At 51.8% G+C, this 17,675-nt stretch overlaps 2 protein-coding genes across 9 annotated transcripts in view; both read left to right on the top strand.

Moving 5' to 3' along the window:
• The first annotated feature begins 16,392 nt into the window (after window positions 1–16,392).
• NDRG4 (NDRG family member 4) overlaps window positions 16,393–17,675 on the top strand; it is a 50,812-nt gene continuing 49,529 nt past the window's right edge. For 2 of the 8 annotated variants that reach the window (XM_050773017.1, XM_050773023.1), the window contains exon 1: window positions 16,549–16,768. In XM_050773017.1, coding sequence (XP_050628974.1) covers window positions 16,732–16,768 — 37 coding nt within the window. In that variant the 5' untranslated portion in view covers window positions 16,549–16,731. Of the gene's footprint in view, window positions 16,769–17,080; window positions 17,370–17,675 lie in introns of those variants that run through there. The other 6 variants (XM_050773014.1, XM_050773013.1, XM_050773019.1 and 3 more) reach the window with 4 other exon arrangements.
• Window positions 16,998–17,675, top strand: part of SETD6 (SET domain containing 6, protein lysine methyltransferase) — a 63,335-nt gene continuing 62,657 nt past the window's right edge. Inside the window, exon 1 of the mRNA XM_050773004.1 lies at window positions 16,998–17,001. The gene's annotated coding sequence lies outside the window, so the exon portion shown is untranslated. The remainder of the gene's footprint in view (window positions 17,002–17,675) is intronic.

Below are 17,675 nucleotides of genomic sequence, written 5' to 3'. Positions count from 1 at the left end.
CAAGTGGGAATGGCTGCAGGACTGCTAGCTAGAAGGTGGCCCTGGGGAAGGGGTGTACAGAAGAGGGCTTGGGTGAGGGGCTATCCTATAAAACTAGGTGTTTCTACCAATATGAAAAGGCTCTTCGGCAGAGTAGTTAAAGGTGTGGGCTTGGAGATCCAGGCTCAAGTCTTTGCTCCACCACTGACCAGCTGTAAGACTGTCAGCAAGTTAAGTCTTAACTTCCTTAAGCCTTGGTTTTCTCATCTGTAAAATGGGGATAATCTAAATTCCTACTTGATGGGATTGTAGTTGCAACTATATAGAACCTTTCAGATGGATTTGCAGTCCATGGTGAGCCTTTGAGGCTTGCTGATGATCGTGCTTGTTCCTATGAAGAATGAGATGGAGGAAGGGCAGGTGTGTGTTCACAAGGGGCACAGTTGATTCTGGATTAAGAGGGCATTGAATGTGGTGAAGGTCACTGAAATCACTTAAGACCTTAGACTCTTGCTGATTCACTACAGGAAAAAAATCATACAACGAGATTTTTTTTTTTTTTTTTTTTTTTTTTTTTTTTTAAGGAGGAGTCTCGCTCTGTCACCCAGGCTGAAGTACAGTGGTGTGATCTCGGCTCACTGCAAGCTCCACCTCCCGGGTTCAGGCCATTCTGCTGCCTCAGCCTCCCAAGTAGCTGGGACTACAGGCGCCTGCCACCATGCCCGGCTAATTTTTTGTATTTTTAGTAGAGATGGGGTTTCACCATGTTAGCCAGAATGGTCTTGACCTCCTGACCTTGTGATCCACACGCCTCGGTCTCCCAAAGTGCTGGGATTACAGGCGTGAGCCACCACACCCGGCCATACAATGAGATTTAAAGCAGACAAAGCCGGCCTCCAGAATCTATTAAGAAAAAATAAAAGGTAGGGGGGTTGCTCCTGGTAAACCAGTTAGCTATTGCTGCAGTACTATTCCCCTCCTCTGCCTCCTATTTACCAGGCACCCACTAGCCCAACCAGGCGCAGGATGCAATGATGAAATGCTGGCACTTGGGGCTTGTGGCTTCCTGGACACTGACCACACTGTTATCTCAGTTGTCTCATCACCCGAACAGCAGACTTTTCAAGTTGTGCTCACTAGTCTAGGGAAGACTTTGATGTAGATCCAGCTTCACTTACCTGTGCCTCCAGGGTGAGGCATCTGCAGAACCAATGTCAATTGACATGGATCCAAGAACAGTTATGGTGATTGGAAATTGATCAAAATACAGAGATCAACAATGCTCAATAGGAGGAAGTGAGAGATGGTGACGTCTGGGAAAGCTCGTTCCTTTAATTCTCAGGGTCTTAGGATGGAGGAGAAGGAGCCTGGAGACAGGACTCTGGAAGTCCAGGACTCTTCCCAGGGGCCCCTGGACAATCCCCAACAGAGCACTTGGTCTCTAGTTTCTCACAGTGGCCACCTGCTTTGGACTCACTCGGGAAACTTATTAAGGACACAGATGCTTTGGTACCCTCGTCCCCAACCAACCAGGGCCCCAGGGTCAGGACTCAGGGGCTTTGTGAGTCACAAGGTCTCCAGATGATTCTGAGACCTTCAACCAGGGGCTTTAAAGTAGGGAGGAGAAACCAAGATGCCTGTCCTTCAGCTTTATGTGCTAACACTTGCCAAATGCCTTCAAATCTGAGGAAAAGGGAGGGAAGTGTTCAATTCAAGAAGGGGAAACTGGCCGGGCGCGGTGGCTCAAGCCTGTAATCCCAGCACTTTGGGAGGCCGAGGCGGGCGGATCACAAGGTCAGGAGATCGAGACCACAGTGGGTCTCTACTAAAAAATACAAAAAAAAATTAGCCGGGCGCGGTGGCGGGCGCCTGTAGTCCCAGCTACTCAGGAGGCTGAGGCAGGAGAATGGCGTGAACCCGGGAGGCGGAGCTTGCGGTGAGCCGAGATCGCGCCACTGCACTCCAGCCTGGGCGACAGAGCGAGACTCCGTCTCAAAAAAAAAAAAAAAAAAGAAGGGGAAACTTTGGCGATGACCTGGGGTTTTCACTTTTATTTTCTAGAATTCCATAATGTTAGCCATGGTTTTAAGCAACTGCTCGACTCAACTATTGCCCATTTTATAGACATGGAAACTGAGGTGAAGATGACCCAACTCCTGCCTAAAACCCAATGAGTCCTGCCTGTGGAACCCTGGGCTACTCGTCTCCTCGTGCTCTTTCTTCCAGGAGTTTGTGATCCAAATGCATGCACCGTCAAAAGCTCATTTTCGGCCGGGCAGTGGCTCACGCCTGTAATCCCAGCACTTTGGGAGGCCGAGACGGGCGGATCACGAGGTCAGGAGATCGAGACCATCCTGGCTAACACGGTGAAACCCCGTCTCTACTAAAAATACATTTAAAAAAATGAGCTGGGCGTGGTGGCGGGCGCCTGTAGTCCCAGCTACACGGGAGGCTGAGGCAGGAGAATGGTGTGACCCGGGAAGCGGAGCTTGCAGTGAGTGGAGATCGCGCCACTGCACTCCAGCCTGGGTGACAAAGCAAGACTCCGTCCCCAAAAAAAAAAAAAAAAAAAAAAAGCTCATTTTCAGTGTTTGCTCTCCCTCAGGCTCTGTGCTCACTGTTTTCTGTGCACTCTCATTTAATCTTCATCATGATTCAATGATGTAGTTAAAGAGAAGGAAAATAATGCTCAGAGAGATTCAGCAATTTGCACAACGTCACACAGCTCCAAAGCTATGGGATCCCACGGTCCTCAGGGGCCCTGCTCCCAACCTTAACTCTAGATCTAAGCACCTCTTCCCACCCCCCTGGGTGACAGAGAAGAAGAAAATGACCCTTGCTGGTTACACTTTCAGTTACAAGACCCAGAAGAGGCAACGCAAATAGGTTCAACCATGAGTGCTTAAACCTCCCTCCCACATACAACACACACACACACACACACACACCCTCCTCTCAAGACACACACCCACATGCACACACACACCATCCACACCCCCTATGCCACCCCTGCACGTGTCAGGGTGAGGGCCTGGCAAGCTTGGAATTCGCCACTACCCTTGCTTTGCTCAGCAAGTCAGGAGCCTGCTGAATACGTCAGCTGGCTTGGCAAAGAGGAAGCTGTGCTCACAAGGTGGTTCTGGTGGGTGGGACAGGGGACAGGCTGTGCCACACACCAGGAGCCTGCAGAGACCCAAAGAGGCAGCGGCTGGAGGGGAGAGCAGAGAGTAGGGCTGGCAGGGGGTTGGGGGGCAGCCATTGATCTTCTCCAGGGGACACTGAGGTCACAGCTCTGGCAGGCAGCATCTGGACGCCTGCAGGAGGTGGGTAATGGCCCATAAATAATGCACCAGGAGAAGACAGGGGCAGCCAGTGGGAGTGGGCGACTCTGGACTTGGAGGCAGGAGACCCCAGAAGGAATCCCACCCTCATCTCGGACAGTAGATGGGTGGGTGTCTCCCTTTCTGGACTCTGTTTCCCAAAATGTGAGCCAAGGGCACTCATGATCATAACCAGCCACTGGGAGGATGACAAGAGAAAACAAGAGAATGTGTCATAAACAGAAAGGCTTGATCCAAATGGGAGGTGGTATTGTAGGGGAGGGAAAAAAGATTCTTTTTCCTTCCATCCTCCTACATTTTCTGGCTGGAGTCCTGTAAACAAGGCTGACAAAAGACAGATTAACAAGAAAAAAAACAAGCAGAAGTTTATTAACATGTGCATCATGCATACACATGGAAATACTCAGGGACGAGTAACTGAAAGGAGTGGCTAGAACTTGGGCTTATGCAGCATCTTGACAAAAGAACAATAAATTATTAGAGAAGTGACAAGACAAAGTGAAAGGATTTAGAGCTCCTAGGGAGGCAAGTTGTGGGAGGGTAAATACACGGAGAAACTAAGGGAAGATAGGGTGGGTGAGTCAGGTTTGTTTTGTAGATTCCTCTGTTGCCCTCTCTGGGCTAAGGGTCCAAAGTTGTCTATGTTGATTAACTTCTGTTCTTCCTGGCAGAGAGTGAAGAAGAGCTACCTTTACACATTTATATCCTGCTTTTAGGCAAATAGGGGGTGGCCAGAGAGTTTTTCTTGTATCTGCTTCTTCTCAGTTGACTTCAGTTCAAAATAACCAATGTGCTAAAATGGTATATTTTGGTACTATAATTATTAAATTGTTATACTATTATACTTTTATATTAATAGATACATAATTATGATGTAATTATTATTCCATCTAGACAGGCAGTAAAGCATAGTAGTTAAGAGACCCACAGCTGAGCCTGGTGGCTCAGGCTGGTAATCTCAGCACTCTTGGAGGCTGAGGTGGGAGGATCGCTTAAGCCCAGAGGTTAAGGCTGCAGTATGATTGCACCGTTGCACTCCAGCCTGGGTGACAGTAGGAGATCCTGTGTCAAAAAAGAAAAAGAACAGAGACCCTGGGCCCACACTGCCTTAGTTCAGACCCAATTACTGGCTATGCGAGTGGGAAAGTAACTTCCTTTCTAGGCCTCAGTTTCCTAATCTGTAAACGGGACAATGATGGGAGTCATCACATGGGGCTGTTATGAGGACTGAATGGGTTAAGGCTGTGCCACTCTTGGAACAGTGTCCGGCACAGTGGAGGAGTACACAAGGGCTGGCTGTTCTTTCCTCTGACAGGCAGGCAGCATCATGTTGCCTACACAATGGGCTATTGGGCTGATGTTACAGGGAGCTTAGGATCCTGTCTGGCAGAGGGTCTAGACTCAACGCATGGTGGCCCTAATGATTATGCAGGGACCCCAGGCCTGAGGCCATAGGTGGTCCCAGGATGCTGACATCTACTCGTCCAGCATCACTGCTCACTCACCGGCCTATGACTCCCTTCCCTCAAAGGCCCCTGGTGTCACTCTCTGTGATCCATCCAGCCCAACCTGCTGAGCTAATGGTTCTGTCTCAGGACCAAATTCTGACCCACCTTGAGACCTCCCAGTTAGACCCCAATATATAAACTTTTTTAAAAGCACTTTGTTTAATGTATCTTTCCTGATAGTAAGGGGGTGCTTATAGCAATACTCCAGTGCAATTCAACCATCATGTCATAAGTGACCACTAAGGGTCAGATGTGATTCTTGGCATCAGGGATAGGGCATTATATTCATTTTTTTATGGTAACTGTCAAAAATCACATTTGTGGGCCGGGTGTGGTGGCTCATGCCTGTAGTCCCAGCACATTGGGAGGTGGAGGTGGGTGGATCACCTGAGGTCAGGAGTTTGAGACCAGCCTGACTAACATGGTGAATCCCCGTCTCTACTAAATACAAAAAAAAAAATTAGCAGAGCATGGTGGTGCATGCCTGAAATCCCAGCTACTTGTGAGGCCAAGGCAGGAGAATCGCTTGATCCTAGGAGGAGGAGGTTGCAGTGAACCAAGATTGTCCCATTGCACTCTAGCCTGGGCAACAGAGCAAAACTCCATAAAAAAAAAAAAAAAAAAAAAAAATCACACACATTTGTGGCTTAAAACAACACAAATATATTTGCCTACAGTTCTGGAGGTCCTCAGTCTGAAATGGGTCTCTCTGTGGGCTGAAATCAAGATGTCAGCAGGGCTGTCCTTCTTTTGGCAGCTGTAGGGAAGAATCCCCTTCTGTCCCTTTTCCAGTTTCTAGAGCCTGCATATGCTTTCCTTGCCTTTGTGGCCCTTTCTCTATCTTCAAATCCAGCAACATTGTCAAGCCACATCCTTTTCACACTGCCATTTCTTTTGTTCCCTCCTGCCTCCCTCTTCCACTTTTGATGACCCCCGTGATTACTTTGGACCCACCTAGATAATCCGGGATCATGTCCCTATTTAAAGTCAGCTGATTGGCAACTTTCATTCCATCTGCAACCTTCCTTTCCCTCTGCCAAGTAACATAACATTTATAGGTTCCAGGGATTAATATTTGGGGTGGTGGGGATTATTCTGCCCATCACAGGTACGAACATTTGTTTATTCCACGGTCCATGGTATCCCAAGCTTGCATTGCCACTTTACAAACATTCATCTACTCATTCATTCATTCATTCATTCATTCATTCATTCATTCAGCAAGGACTGGTGGAGGCCTCCCATCTACTGAGCCCGTACTAGGTATCTGGGGCTAAACGGTGAACAAGCTTCCTTGCTCTCAGGAAGTTCATCGTTCAGGGCACAGATGAAATTGCACACAGACAACCACTGTACAGAGTGAGGGAGGGCGGTTGAGCCACTTGCTTCACTTCTGTGTGTCTGTTTCTTCTTCTGTAAAATCAGAAAAATAAAGCCACAGCTAACTCTCTAACTATTGAGAGAGTCAAAGGAGATAACATATGTAGGTAATGCCTTCTGCATTATCCCTGGTGCAATAAATGGCAGATTATTATTACAACTAAGCATGGGGCTCAAAGGGGGCTCAGAGGCGGGGAGTCAGGGAATGAAGGGGTTAGTTGAGGTCTAAATGGACAATCCAGAGATAAATGGGATTAGCCAGGGGAGGTGTAGAAAATGGAAGGAAGAGGTCTCCGGACAGAGAGAATATACATGCAAAGACCCCACGGTGAACAAGCCCCTCAGTCCTCACAACCCCAAAGCCCCACCAGCTCTCTTCTTGTCATGTGCATGAGTTGTACCCCCTCCCCAGAAGTCTTGAAGCCCCAGAACCCCCCTGACTTCTCAGCACCCAGTTCCAAGGTAGCTGGATGTGTCACAGCACCTACTGCACTCATCACAAGGATTCTGTTTGCCCCCACGCTTTGCACCTGAAACTGCATGATTCATCATCCGCACAGCTTCTAATCAATGGAATCAAACAGGGCACCAGGCCCTGGGCTGTTACCCACTCACTAATTCCCCAAAGCTTTATCATTAGACCCACTTGAGAAACAGGGAGATCTGCAAGGTTAGGTTATTTGCTCAAGGTCATCCAGGTAGTGGATGGTGGAACCCAGGGCTGTCTGTCTCCAAGCCTTGAAGCCTGCATAGACCAGCAACCTAGGCCTTTAATGCTCAGCTCCATGCATGCAGGATATATGGTGAGGAAAGCAGGATGAGTTGGGACCTTAGAAGGATAGCTGTTCTGGCCAGGCGCAGAGGTTCATGCCTATAATCCCAGCACTTTGGGAGGCTGAGGTAGGAGAATCGCTTGAGTCCAAGAGTTTGAGACCAGCCTGAGCAACATGGGGAAACCCTATCTCCACAAAAAATACAAAAACTAGCCAGGCATGGTGACACGCATCTGTAGTCCCAGCAACTCAGGAGGCTGAGGTGGGAAGATCGATTGAACCTAGGAGGTTGAGACTACAGTGAGCTATGATCACACAACTGCACTCCAGCCTGAGCAACGGAACCAGACCCTGTCTCAAAAAGAAAAAAAAAAAAGAATAGCTGTTCTATTCTAGAGTCATAGAGTCAGCCTAGTAGGGACCAGAGCCTGGGGCACGGGGCAGGGCAGAGGCCAGAGTACCTGCTAAAAAAGAAGAGACTCCCTTCTTTGACAGAATAAGTTGTAACAGTAACAAGTTCCAAAAAAAGAAAGGACAAATGGCTTAGATGCTTAAGGGAGGAGGGTGCCACACCATGCCCCCCATTCCCAGCAGGGCCTGGTCCTGCCCAAGAGTAGGGACATCTGACTCAGAGCCAGCACAGGAGCGGAGGCAGGGCTGAGCCTCTCAGCTCATCCCTTCCTTGACTGGAGACAAAGGTGTGCAGACAAACAAGAAAAAAAGCCCATGTCGGGTTCACGGTGTACACTTGTGGCTTCTGGTCCCTTCATTTTCATAGTCAGCAACATCAAGTTAACTGTTTTCTCTTGGAGAGCACAGACCTCCACCCACACTGTCGTGACGTCCAACCTACCTTCTTGGCATTAAATCTTTCTTTTATGAAATCATGGTGCTAACAGATGATTTGTGTGTGTATTAGGTAAAATAAATGATTGACATCTGACCAGTAAAGAGTTAGCTCAGAAGGCTGGTATTGCTCAAACCCTGCACATTCCAAAAAGGAGCTGGTCCTTGACTCCTTCTAGGAGATAAACCTTAGCCCTTGTAGCATCCTGTTTGATAACAATGTTTTTGTATGTCTGAGGCCTTGGGCCACACTGTATCAGTTTGACCAGAGTTTATACTAACAATGTAACTTGTGATGAATGCCTGTTTTTATTTGTCTGAGGCCACTGTATCAGTTTGATCTCTGGGGGCCTGGAGACTGGTGGCTAAGGTTGGTCATATGGGTGATGCATACTTACATGACTGACCTCAATAAAAACCCTGGATACTAAGGCTCAGGTGAGCTTCCCTGGTTGTTAACACCTTGCATGTGTTGTCATACATTGTTGCTGGAAGAATTAGTGTGTTCCCATGTGAATCCACTAGGAAGGGACACTTGTAAGCATGCACCTGATATCCCTGGGACTTTGCTTTTGTACCTTTTCTTTTTACTGATTTTGATGTGTATCCTTCCACCACAATAAATGATAAACACGAATACAATGGGTTTTCTGAGTTCTGTGAGTCCTAGCAAATCATGAAGCCTGAGGATGATCTTGGAGACTCTCAAGCCAGCATTCTAAGTTGGCTCCCCAGTTTCTGTTATGTGGAAACTTGCTTGAAACCTCTGATTCAACCCAACCCTGTCGTCATGGTGCTCAGGACACCGGGGAAACTGCAGCCCTTGAGAACGGAGAGTGCCCCTGGGTGGTGAGTCATAGAACTGAGTCTGCCCCAGGTCTGGGGAGAGGCCCATGCCCAGCTCTGTGGATGGCTTTAGCTCAGGCCCAAGATGAGGCTGGGCCAATGACACCCCAAGAAGGCTGAGCCTGCCAAAAGGGGACCCCTATCCAGCTGACCTTCAGGACAGAGGTTTCTCTGGACACATGGGTTTTCCTAAGGAAAGAGAAGGCTTTGCTCAGCTCCAAAGAGCAAATCTCATCTTTTCATCTGCTTTCTGCCAGATTCCTACCTGTCCTAGAAACTCCCTGGAGCCCACAAGGGAAACCGTGCCTCCCCTTTTCCCCTCCAGGTTCTCCCCTCCTGCAGAGAGCAGGGTAGGTCAGCCCCTCAAGCACACACTTGGGCTGCAGGAGCACTATGATGGCAGAGAGCCTGGATGGTCACCCGCCACTCTCCATGAGGGGTGCTTTTCCCTAGACCAAGTCCCACCCTTCAAGGGAAACTGAGACGAGGAAACCTTAGCTCTGGTGACAAAGTGTAGAGTTTAAAACAGAAGCTTCTGGGCCGGGCGCGGTGGCTCAAGCCTGTAATCCCAGCACTTTGGGAGGCCGAGACGGGCGGATCACGAGGTCAGGAGATCGAGACCATCCTGGCTGACACAGTGAAACCCCGTCTCTACTAAAAAATACAAAAAAACTAGCCGGGCGAGGTGGCGGGCGCCTGTAGTCCCAGCTACTCGGGAGGCTGAGGCAGGAGAATGGCGTGAACCCGGGAGGCGGAGCTTGCAGTGAGCCAAGATCACGCCACTGCACTCCAGCCTGGGCAGCAGAGCGAGACTCTGTCTCAAAAAAAAAAAAAAAAAAGAAGCTTCTGAAACTGAGGTCAAATAGTTCATTCCCAGGCCTACCTCAATTTTTGTTGTTGTTATTTTGAAATGATTGTAGATTTACAGGAAGTTGCAAAAAAAAAATAGTACACAGAGGTCCAGTGTATGCTTCACTCAGTTTCTCCCAATGATAGCATCTTACATAACCATAACAAAGATCAGGCTGGGCACGGTGGCTCATGCCTGTAATCCCAGCACTTTGGGAGGCCAAGGTGGGTGGATTGCTTGAGGTCGGGAGTTTCATGACCAGCCTGGCCAACATGGTGAAACCCTGTATCAACTAAAAATACAAAAATTAGCTGGATGTGGTGGCGTACAACTGTAGTCCTGGCTACTCCGGAGGCTGAGGCAGGAGAATCACTTGAACCTGGGAGGCGGAGGTTGTAGTGAGCCAAAATCAAGCCACTTGTACTCCGGTGTAGGCGACAGAAGGAGACTCCATCTCAAAAAAAAAAAAAAAAAAAAACAACCACCACCACCACCAAAAAAGCAAAAAGAACAAACAATAAAACCACACACACACACACACACACACATCATAATACAAGATCAAAACAAAACCTCAGCCTTTGAAATGAGGCGGAGGTTGTAGTGAGCCGAGATCACGCCACTGCACTCCAGCCTGGGCAACAAGAGTGAAACTCCATCTGAAAAGAAAAAACTAATACAATGTAAATGCTGTGTAAATAGTCGTTATGCTGTATTGTTTTTATTTGCATTATTTCATAGTTATATTATTTTATTGGTTTTTAAAATATTTTTGATTTGTGGTTGGTTGAATCCATGGATGTGGAACCCATAGACACAGAGGGCCACTGTATGTATGTATGTGTGTGTGTGTGTGCGCGCGTATATAAAGTGTTGAAGGTCAAACCCCCAAAATGTTAGCACTGGCTATTGTTAGGCAGTGGAATTATTAGTGATTTTTATTTTCCCCCTGCATAAGGTTTATGCATTGAATATATTTATTACAATTTGTAAAAAAATATTATCAGTTCCACTTCTTGCCTTGACTCAGCACCAACCGGGTTTCCATGAGTCTGCTAAAGTTTCCAGGGCAGGTGGAGGGGCATTTGCAAAGGGCACTAGAGGGGGTTCTACTGTCCTCAGGAACAGAGGAGATAGTGGGGTGTCCAGAGTCACCACATAGCAAAGGGCTGGCCCTGCAGGGAGGAGGGCCCTTACATATCATGGGAGAAAGGGGATTGCAATATAACCAGTGAGTCGTCCACAGTGGCCCAGGAACAGGGAGCAGATAATCTGGTAACTGGTGAAATTCCAGAGCCAGGCTGAGGCCGGGCACTCTCCCCTACCACTTCCTTGTTCCAGCTTCTGCACCATCTGCTCATGCATACCTAGGCTTCTCCACCTCAATTCAGGGGCTCCTGTTGAGGGGCAGGACTGCACTGTGCTTAGCTCTGTGCCTCCCTGAACTCAGCACAGAGCCTGGCTGACCCATTGTAGGAAGGATGGATGGATGGATGGATGGATGGATGGATGGATGGATGGATGAATGAACAGATGGATGAATGGATGTTCTCTCCCTTTCACCCGCCTCCCATCTCCATCTGCTGATATTCCACCTCTAGGGGGCTCAGGTGCCTCTTCCTCCAGGAAACCCTTGCTGAGTCCTCCAGGCCTCCACTGCACTCCATGGTAACATCAATTACTCATCTTAGCCGAGTCTGCCTGGTACTGAGGTTACGGGACTCTGAGCTGGTTTCCATTTGAAGGCAAGGTCAATGTCCTGATCAGCTCTGTTCTCCATTGAACCCCACAACACCAAAGAGACACTCAATCAATAGTAGAAAGGAAAGAAAGGAGCCTCTCTTCTCTCCCTGAGGCCATGTGGCTCAAGATTCTGGAGTAGGGAGTGTTAGTGGGGAGGGGGAGACAGTTTCTGCTTCCCCCACCCCTGCTGACGGATGAAGATTCAATAGCCCCAGGTTCATCATCTGCACCTCTGACTCCATCAGCTGGTTCTTTTTACTTGCTCCCAGTCATGGTCACGAGGGGATGATGACTCAGCCCAATTCATCACCACAATGGAAAAACCCAGTCACCTGTCCTCCTGGCAGCAGGACCGGAGCTGCCTCTATCTGTGGAAGGGCAGCAAGCCATACTGTTTTCAAGGTCCTTTTGTCTTTCATCTGCTGAAAAATCAAAAATTTAAAGAATGGAGGAGTATCACTGGTTTACATTTACAGTGTGGTATGAATCTCAACGACAGGGATCGTTGAGATCCCTGTGTTCCCTCCATGCCAGGCTCCAAGTCAAATGTCCATGTGCATCATCTCACAACAGTTTCACAAGACCATTGTTATCTAAAGTGGTCACTGGTCACTCTTGTCCCCCAGCAGCTGACACACCCTTTCTACAAGGCAGAGCCCACCTCCCACTAGAGAAACTGAAAACATCTTTCCCCAGCTTTGCTTACTGCTTTGCCAAAGTATATGACCTGGGCTCCTCCAATCAGACATTCCATTCTTTTTATTGATTGATTGATTGATTAATTGAGACGGAGTCTCGCTCTGTTGCACAGGTTGAAGTGTAGTGGTGCAATCTTGTCTCACTGCAAACTCCGTCTCCCAGGTTCATGCAAGTCTCCTGCCTCAACCTCCCAAGGAGGTGGGACCACAGCCATGTACCACCATGATTGGCTACTTTTTGTATTTTTTGTAGAGACGGGGTTTCGCCATGTTGCCCAGGTTGGTCTTGAACTCCTGGGCTCGAGCAATCCTCTTGCCTCAGTCTCCCAAAGGTCTGGGATTACAGGTGTGAGTCGCTGCACCTGGGCATGCTCTGTTCTTGGTTAATTAGAAACTAGCCGGGCGCGGTGGCTCACGCCTGTAATCCCAGCACTTTGGGAGGCCGAGGCGGGCGGATCACGAGGTCAGGAGATCGAGACCACGGTGAAACCCCGTCTCTACTAAAAATACAAAAAATTAGCCGGGCGAGGTGGCGGGCGCCTGTAGTCCCAGCTACTCGGGAGGCTGAGGCCGGAGAATGGCGTAAACCCGGGAGGCGGAGCTTGCAGTGAGCCGAGATCGCGCCACTGCACTCCAGCCTGGGCGACAGAGCGAGACTCCGTCTCAAAAAAATAAAAAATAAAAAAAAAAAAAGAAACTAGAGGCTCGAGGAAGCCAAGACCATGCAGAATCCACTGTGGTGAGGACTGGGGAAGCAGCAGCGGAGATCCTGATGTCAGTGCCCAGTGGCCATGTGCAGGGGTGGCACTGGCTGCAGTTTCTGTGCCGGGGGATGGCAGTGGTGGTTTTAACATCAGGGCAACACTGCAGTGTCAGGCCTGGCACCCGACATTCCAAGAGCTGCCCACCCTCCTTTTTGTTTCTTTTTCTTTTTTGAGATGGAGTCTTACTCTTTTGCCCAGGCTGGAGTGCAGTGGCAGGATCTCAGCTCACTGCAACCTCTGCCTCCTTGGTTCAGTCAATTCTCCTGCCTCAGCCTCCCGAGCAGCTGGAATTACGTGTGTGGTGGCGCTTGTCACCACACCTGGCTAATTTTTGTATTTGCAGTGAAGATGGAGCTTCACCATGTTGGCCAGACTGGTCTCGAACTCCTGACCTCAAGAGAGCTGCCCGCCTCAGCCCCCCAGAGTGCTGGGATTACAGGAATAAGCCACCATGCCCAGCCTATCCTCCTTTTAACAAAGTCTTTTTCTGCTTCAATTAGCCAGAGTAGGTCTCTATTTCTTGCAATTAAACACCCTGACTGATATATCAGCCCGAGTTTACAGATGAGAAACTGAAGGCTCATTTGAGATCTTCAGAAAGGTTATCTCAACTCCAACCTGGGTGCAGGCCAGTGATCTTCTGCCCATTTTACAAGGCAGTGTAAAAGGAAGCATGTTTCAAGTAATTAGGAGCAAGGCTGGGGGGACACTTTGTTAGAGGCCTCCTGTTCCAGGCAACAGCTCAGCCTTCTGCACTGTTCTACTTTCCACTGTTAATCCAACCTGCTCCCAAACATCACGCCTCCTCCCCAGGGTGCTGAAGATGAAGAGAGCCTAGCGGCACAGGGGACCCAGAGCTTGCCCTTCTGCTGACTCGGCAGTGACTCCTCTGCCTGGCATGACTGATGTTTCCAGAAGGGTCAGGGCCTCCTCCACCTGCCTATTCCCTAAGCACCTTTGCTTGACACAACAGCCCTGGGAACCCTCACAATTACATTTCTTCATCATCTATTGTCTCCACTTTTTTTTTTTTTTTTTTTTTTTAAACTCTGTCACCCAGGCCGGAGTGCAGTGGCGCAATCTTGGCTCACTGCAACCTCTGCCTCCTGGGTTCAAGTGATTCTCCTGCCTCAGCCTCCCGAGCAGCTGGGATTACAGGTATGTGCCACCACGCCCAGCTAATTTTTGTATTTTTAGTAGAGATGGGGTTTCACCATGTTGGCCAGGCTGGTCTTGAACTCCTGACCTCAGGTGATCCACCTGCCTTGGCCTCCCAAAGTGCTGGGATTACAGGCATGAGCCACCACGCCCGGCCCTATTGTCTCCACTTTTAGGAGTTCAAATCCACAATCTGACTCACTGGAATGCTCACAGGAGTTCATGAACTATCTGAGCTACATGGATAGTCTGCATGAGTTCAAGGTCACTGCAGACACCGTGTCTCATACAGACAGGTGTGTCATAGTGTCAAAGCTCCTGTTAGGAAGCCTGCAGAACAGCCTAGGCCCCGCGAATTACGTCATTAGAACATCAACAATTTTGTCCAATGACAAAGTCTTTAATGACTGAAAAGGGTAGGACTTAGGTAAGCCTGAAAGAATCTCTCATGCGATAATAACAATTTCATCACGAGTAATAATAATGACCATTTATTGAACACTTAAACTTAAGTTATGTGTCTGGCACTATATTAAGCATTTTCTTTATATTCTGTTATTTAATCTTTACAGGAATCCTGAGGTCAGCATCATCCCAATTTCACAGAGTATGACATGAAGTCTCAGAGAGGGTAAGCAGCTTGCCAGACATCCCACAGCCAGGAAGCAATAGGACCAGCCTGTGCTCCTAAGGACTGGCTCCTGGCTGCTATATATAGAACTAAGCCTGGTGGAGGTGTCAGAAATAGAGGTTCACTTCTGTCATCACCGACCTCCCTCCACCCCTTTGCAAAGGAGGAAACTGAGAGGCAGGGATTTCCGCAAAGCAAGGAACCCAAATTGCTGCCTCCTGTGATTTATACACTGCACCCCAAGCTGTAGGGGTAACCCAAGGACAAAGCTGTAACCCAAGCGGGAACATGTGCCCCACCTGGGGCCACCAAAATCTTACCAGCTTTCTCAGCTGGTGGATGGGTTAATTCACGGCCACAGCCCCCTGGAGATGGAGGAAAGAAAAGCCAGGGCCTCTCCGCAAACCAGCCCAGAGAGAGGTCTGCGGAAGGGCCCGGAAGCCTGAAGGCCCCTCTGCACCCTCAACCCCACTGCCATTCAGGACCTCCAAGATGACCTGCATGGAAAAGGCTGGAACCCAGGGAGGAGCAGAGCCCCGCCCAAAGTCACAGGCCGAGCCTGAACAGAACCCGGGTCTCCAGGAGTCCTGTCTTGAGCTGTCTTGCCCAAATAAAATTTTTCAGGCCATCAGATTTCCATACTCCCCAGAGTGGGACTTCATCTGGGACCAAAGGCAGGGTGGTGAGGGGTGTGGCAGGAGGGAGGAGTGCCCCGGGGTCCCGAGCAGGATGAGCCTGAGGAAGACACGGGTCCCCATGTTCCCTTTCCCGCTTAGGTAATGGATGTGAATTGAGGGGAGCAGGGACCTCCCCATCTTCAGGGTGGGACCCTGAGGGCCCGGGACACCTTTGCTAGGGGATGTCCCTCCCCACTCCTGCACAAGTTCCCCAAGGGCACCCTCGGGCTCCGAAAACGGGGGGAGGGGGACGACGCCCCAAGGGCCCCTGAGCCCCTTGTTCTTCCCGACCCCCACGGCTTTTCTCCCTCGGTTCCCAGGCGGCGACGGCGGGTGGCGCGGAGCAGCAGGCGCAGGGGCGGTGGGGTAGGGATGTCTCTGCAGGGCTGAGGTTCCCCTCGGGAGTCTAAACAAAGACTAAGGCAGCGCCGTCCCCTCCCCCGGGAACCCGACGCCGCGCGGCCACAGGGGGCCTGGAGGGGCGGGCAGGGCCTTGCAGCGCACCCAGCACAGTCCGCGCGGCGGAGCGGGTGAGAAGTGGGCAGGGGCGCGGATCGATCAGGGTGTGCCCCCAGGCTCCGCGTCGCGGTCCCCGCCCGCCCACCGGCCCACCGGCCCACCGGCCCACCGGGCGCACTAGCCGCGCAGGAGGCGGAAACCGCGCGCGAGGTACCGTGGTCCGTCCGGGGCCAGCCCCAGGTCGGGCGCCGCCCCGCTGGCCGAGCGCCCACACCCGCCAAACCCACGCCGGCACGCCCCCCACGGCGCACCGCCCCCAGCCCGGCCTCCGCCCCGGCAGCCGCGGGCACGCGGAGGGGCTCCCGGCTGCCCGCACCTGCACCCGCGCGTCGGCGGCGCCGAGGCCCCGCTACCCGCCTGCGCGTCTGTCTCGCCCGCATCTCCACGGTGAGTCGGCGGCGCCCTAGCCCCTGCGCCCAGGTTCCGTTCCTCTCGCCGCCGCGGCTGCTGCGCGCGTCCCCGCCCAACCCAGCACAGTGCCGCGCACGACCCCAGCCCCGCGCACAACCCCAGCCCCGCGAGCCCCGCACCCACTGGCTCCCGCCACATTTCGCCTCCGCAGGGACGGCGCCCCCTCCTGCCCGCGGCCCCCGCTCTCCCTCTTCGCCTTCCCAGCTGCGCTGGGGACACCCAGCCGCCGTCCGCGCGCCCCCAACCGCGACGCCCGGAGGCGGCGGGTCTCTTTGTTCGGGCGCCGGGCTCGGGGGACCCCTCCCGCGGTGTCACCGCACCCACCCCGCGCCCTCCCTCCGCCTCCTGGAGTTCACCCGGACCAGGTGGCGGCGGGTGCCTTTTGGGGGTGCGCGGCCATGCAATTGGTGGATTTTTTTAAACCGTTTTGGAGGGGGGAGCGCGGCGTTGGGGGCGGGAGAGCGCTCCTTGCTGTGAGCTGCTCCTCCCGCTTTGCTCCGCGCTTTCCTGCCGCTCCGCTCCGGGTCTCCCGCGCTCCTCTCCCCGGCTCGGCGGAGCGCGCTGCCCCGACGCCGCCACCCAGAGCCGGGCCGCGCCAGGCGCCGAGATGAAGGTGCTGGGACACCGGCTGGAGCTGCTCACAGGTACCGCCCGCCTGCCCCGCAGCCGCCCGCCACTTTCCGAGTTGGAGCGGGCTCCGGGCGCGGCCGCCGGGGACTGGGGCGGCTCGGGTCCGAGCAGGAAGGGGTGCGGATCCTCACTGATTCCTAGTTTTGTGCTACCTGTTTCTGTGCGGAGCCCGGCCCGGGGAGAGGACTTGAGGCTGTGGCGAGTCCCTTGCGCCGGCGTCCGGGCTGCAGGAGCACCGGTCAGGGGGTGGCCCCTTGGGGTCTCTGACCAGCGGAGCTCGGGTCAGGACCCTGAAAGCTAGCTCAGGGCTCTTGCCCTCCAATCAGTGTCGCTTGTCCTCTAAGAAAGGACCTGTGGGCTCCTGGCAGGACCCGCGCCATGAACCTCTTATTTCTGCCCCCTGTGACAATCTGGGCCGTCTTTCTCTGGGGGGGAGAAGTTTCTTGCTGGGAGCGGAGGCCAAGTGGCCTGGGAAGTGGGAAGCCAGATTGGACCCTACTAACTGGGGACCCTCAGCCTTGGAGTCCCTCTGGAGACGTGATCAGTTGCCCTGCTGGAAACTCACATCCAGGGGGCAGTGGCTGGAGAGCAAGAGAGAACGGTCAGGAAAAGGAGGTGGGAAAGGGACAGGGGAGGATTCGAGGAGTGACTTCTGTGTTCTCCCCGGTGTGGAGAGACCCAGACAGGAGGAAAGGAAAGCAGCCCGGCTTCCTCCAGGCCTGGGACTTGTAGGTGCTCCATCCATGTATGTCAGATGAGCACAGATTCCAGTAAGTGTCCTCCGACACTTGGGGGAGGGGGCTGATCACTGCCTTCGAGGACATTAATGGCCGATGAGGGAGCAGAGCCCAGGAGCCCTGTTACAAGGCTGTGGGTGCACTCAGGAAACAGGGTGGAATCTGAGTCGGGGGCAGCTTTTGA

The sequence above is a fragment of the Macaca thibetana genome, chromosome 20, assembly GCF_024542745.1.
Source record: "Macaca thibetana thibetana isolate TM-01 chromosome 20, ASM2454274v1, whole genome shotgun sequence".
Classification (NCBI taxonomy): Eukaryota; Metazoa; Chordata; class Mammalia; order Primates; family Cercopithecidae; genus Macaca; species Macaca thibetana.
The sequence above is the reverse complement of the archived record's forward strand: the minus strand, read 5'-3'. Positions and strand labels throughout refer to the sequence as shown.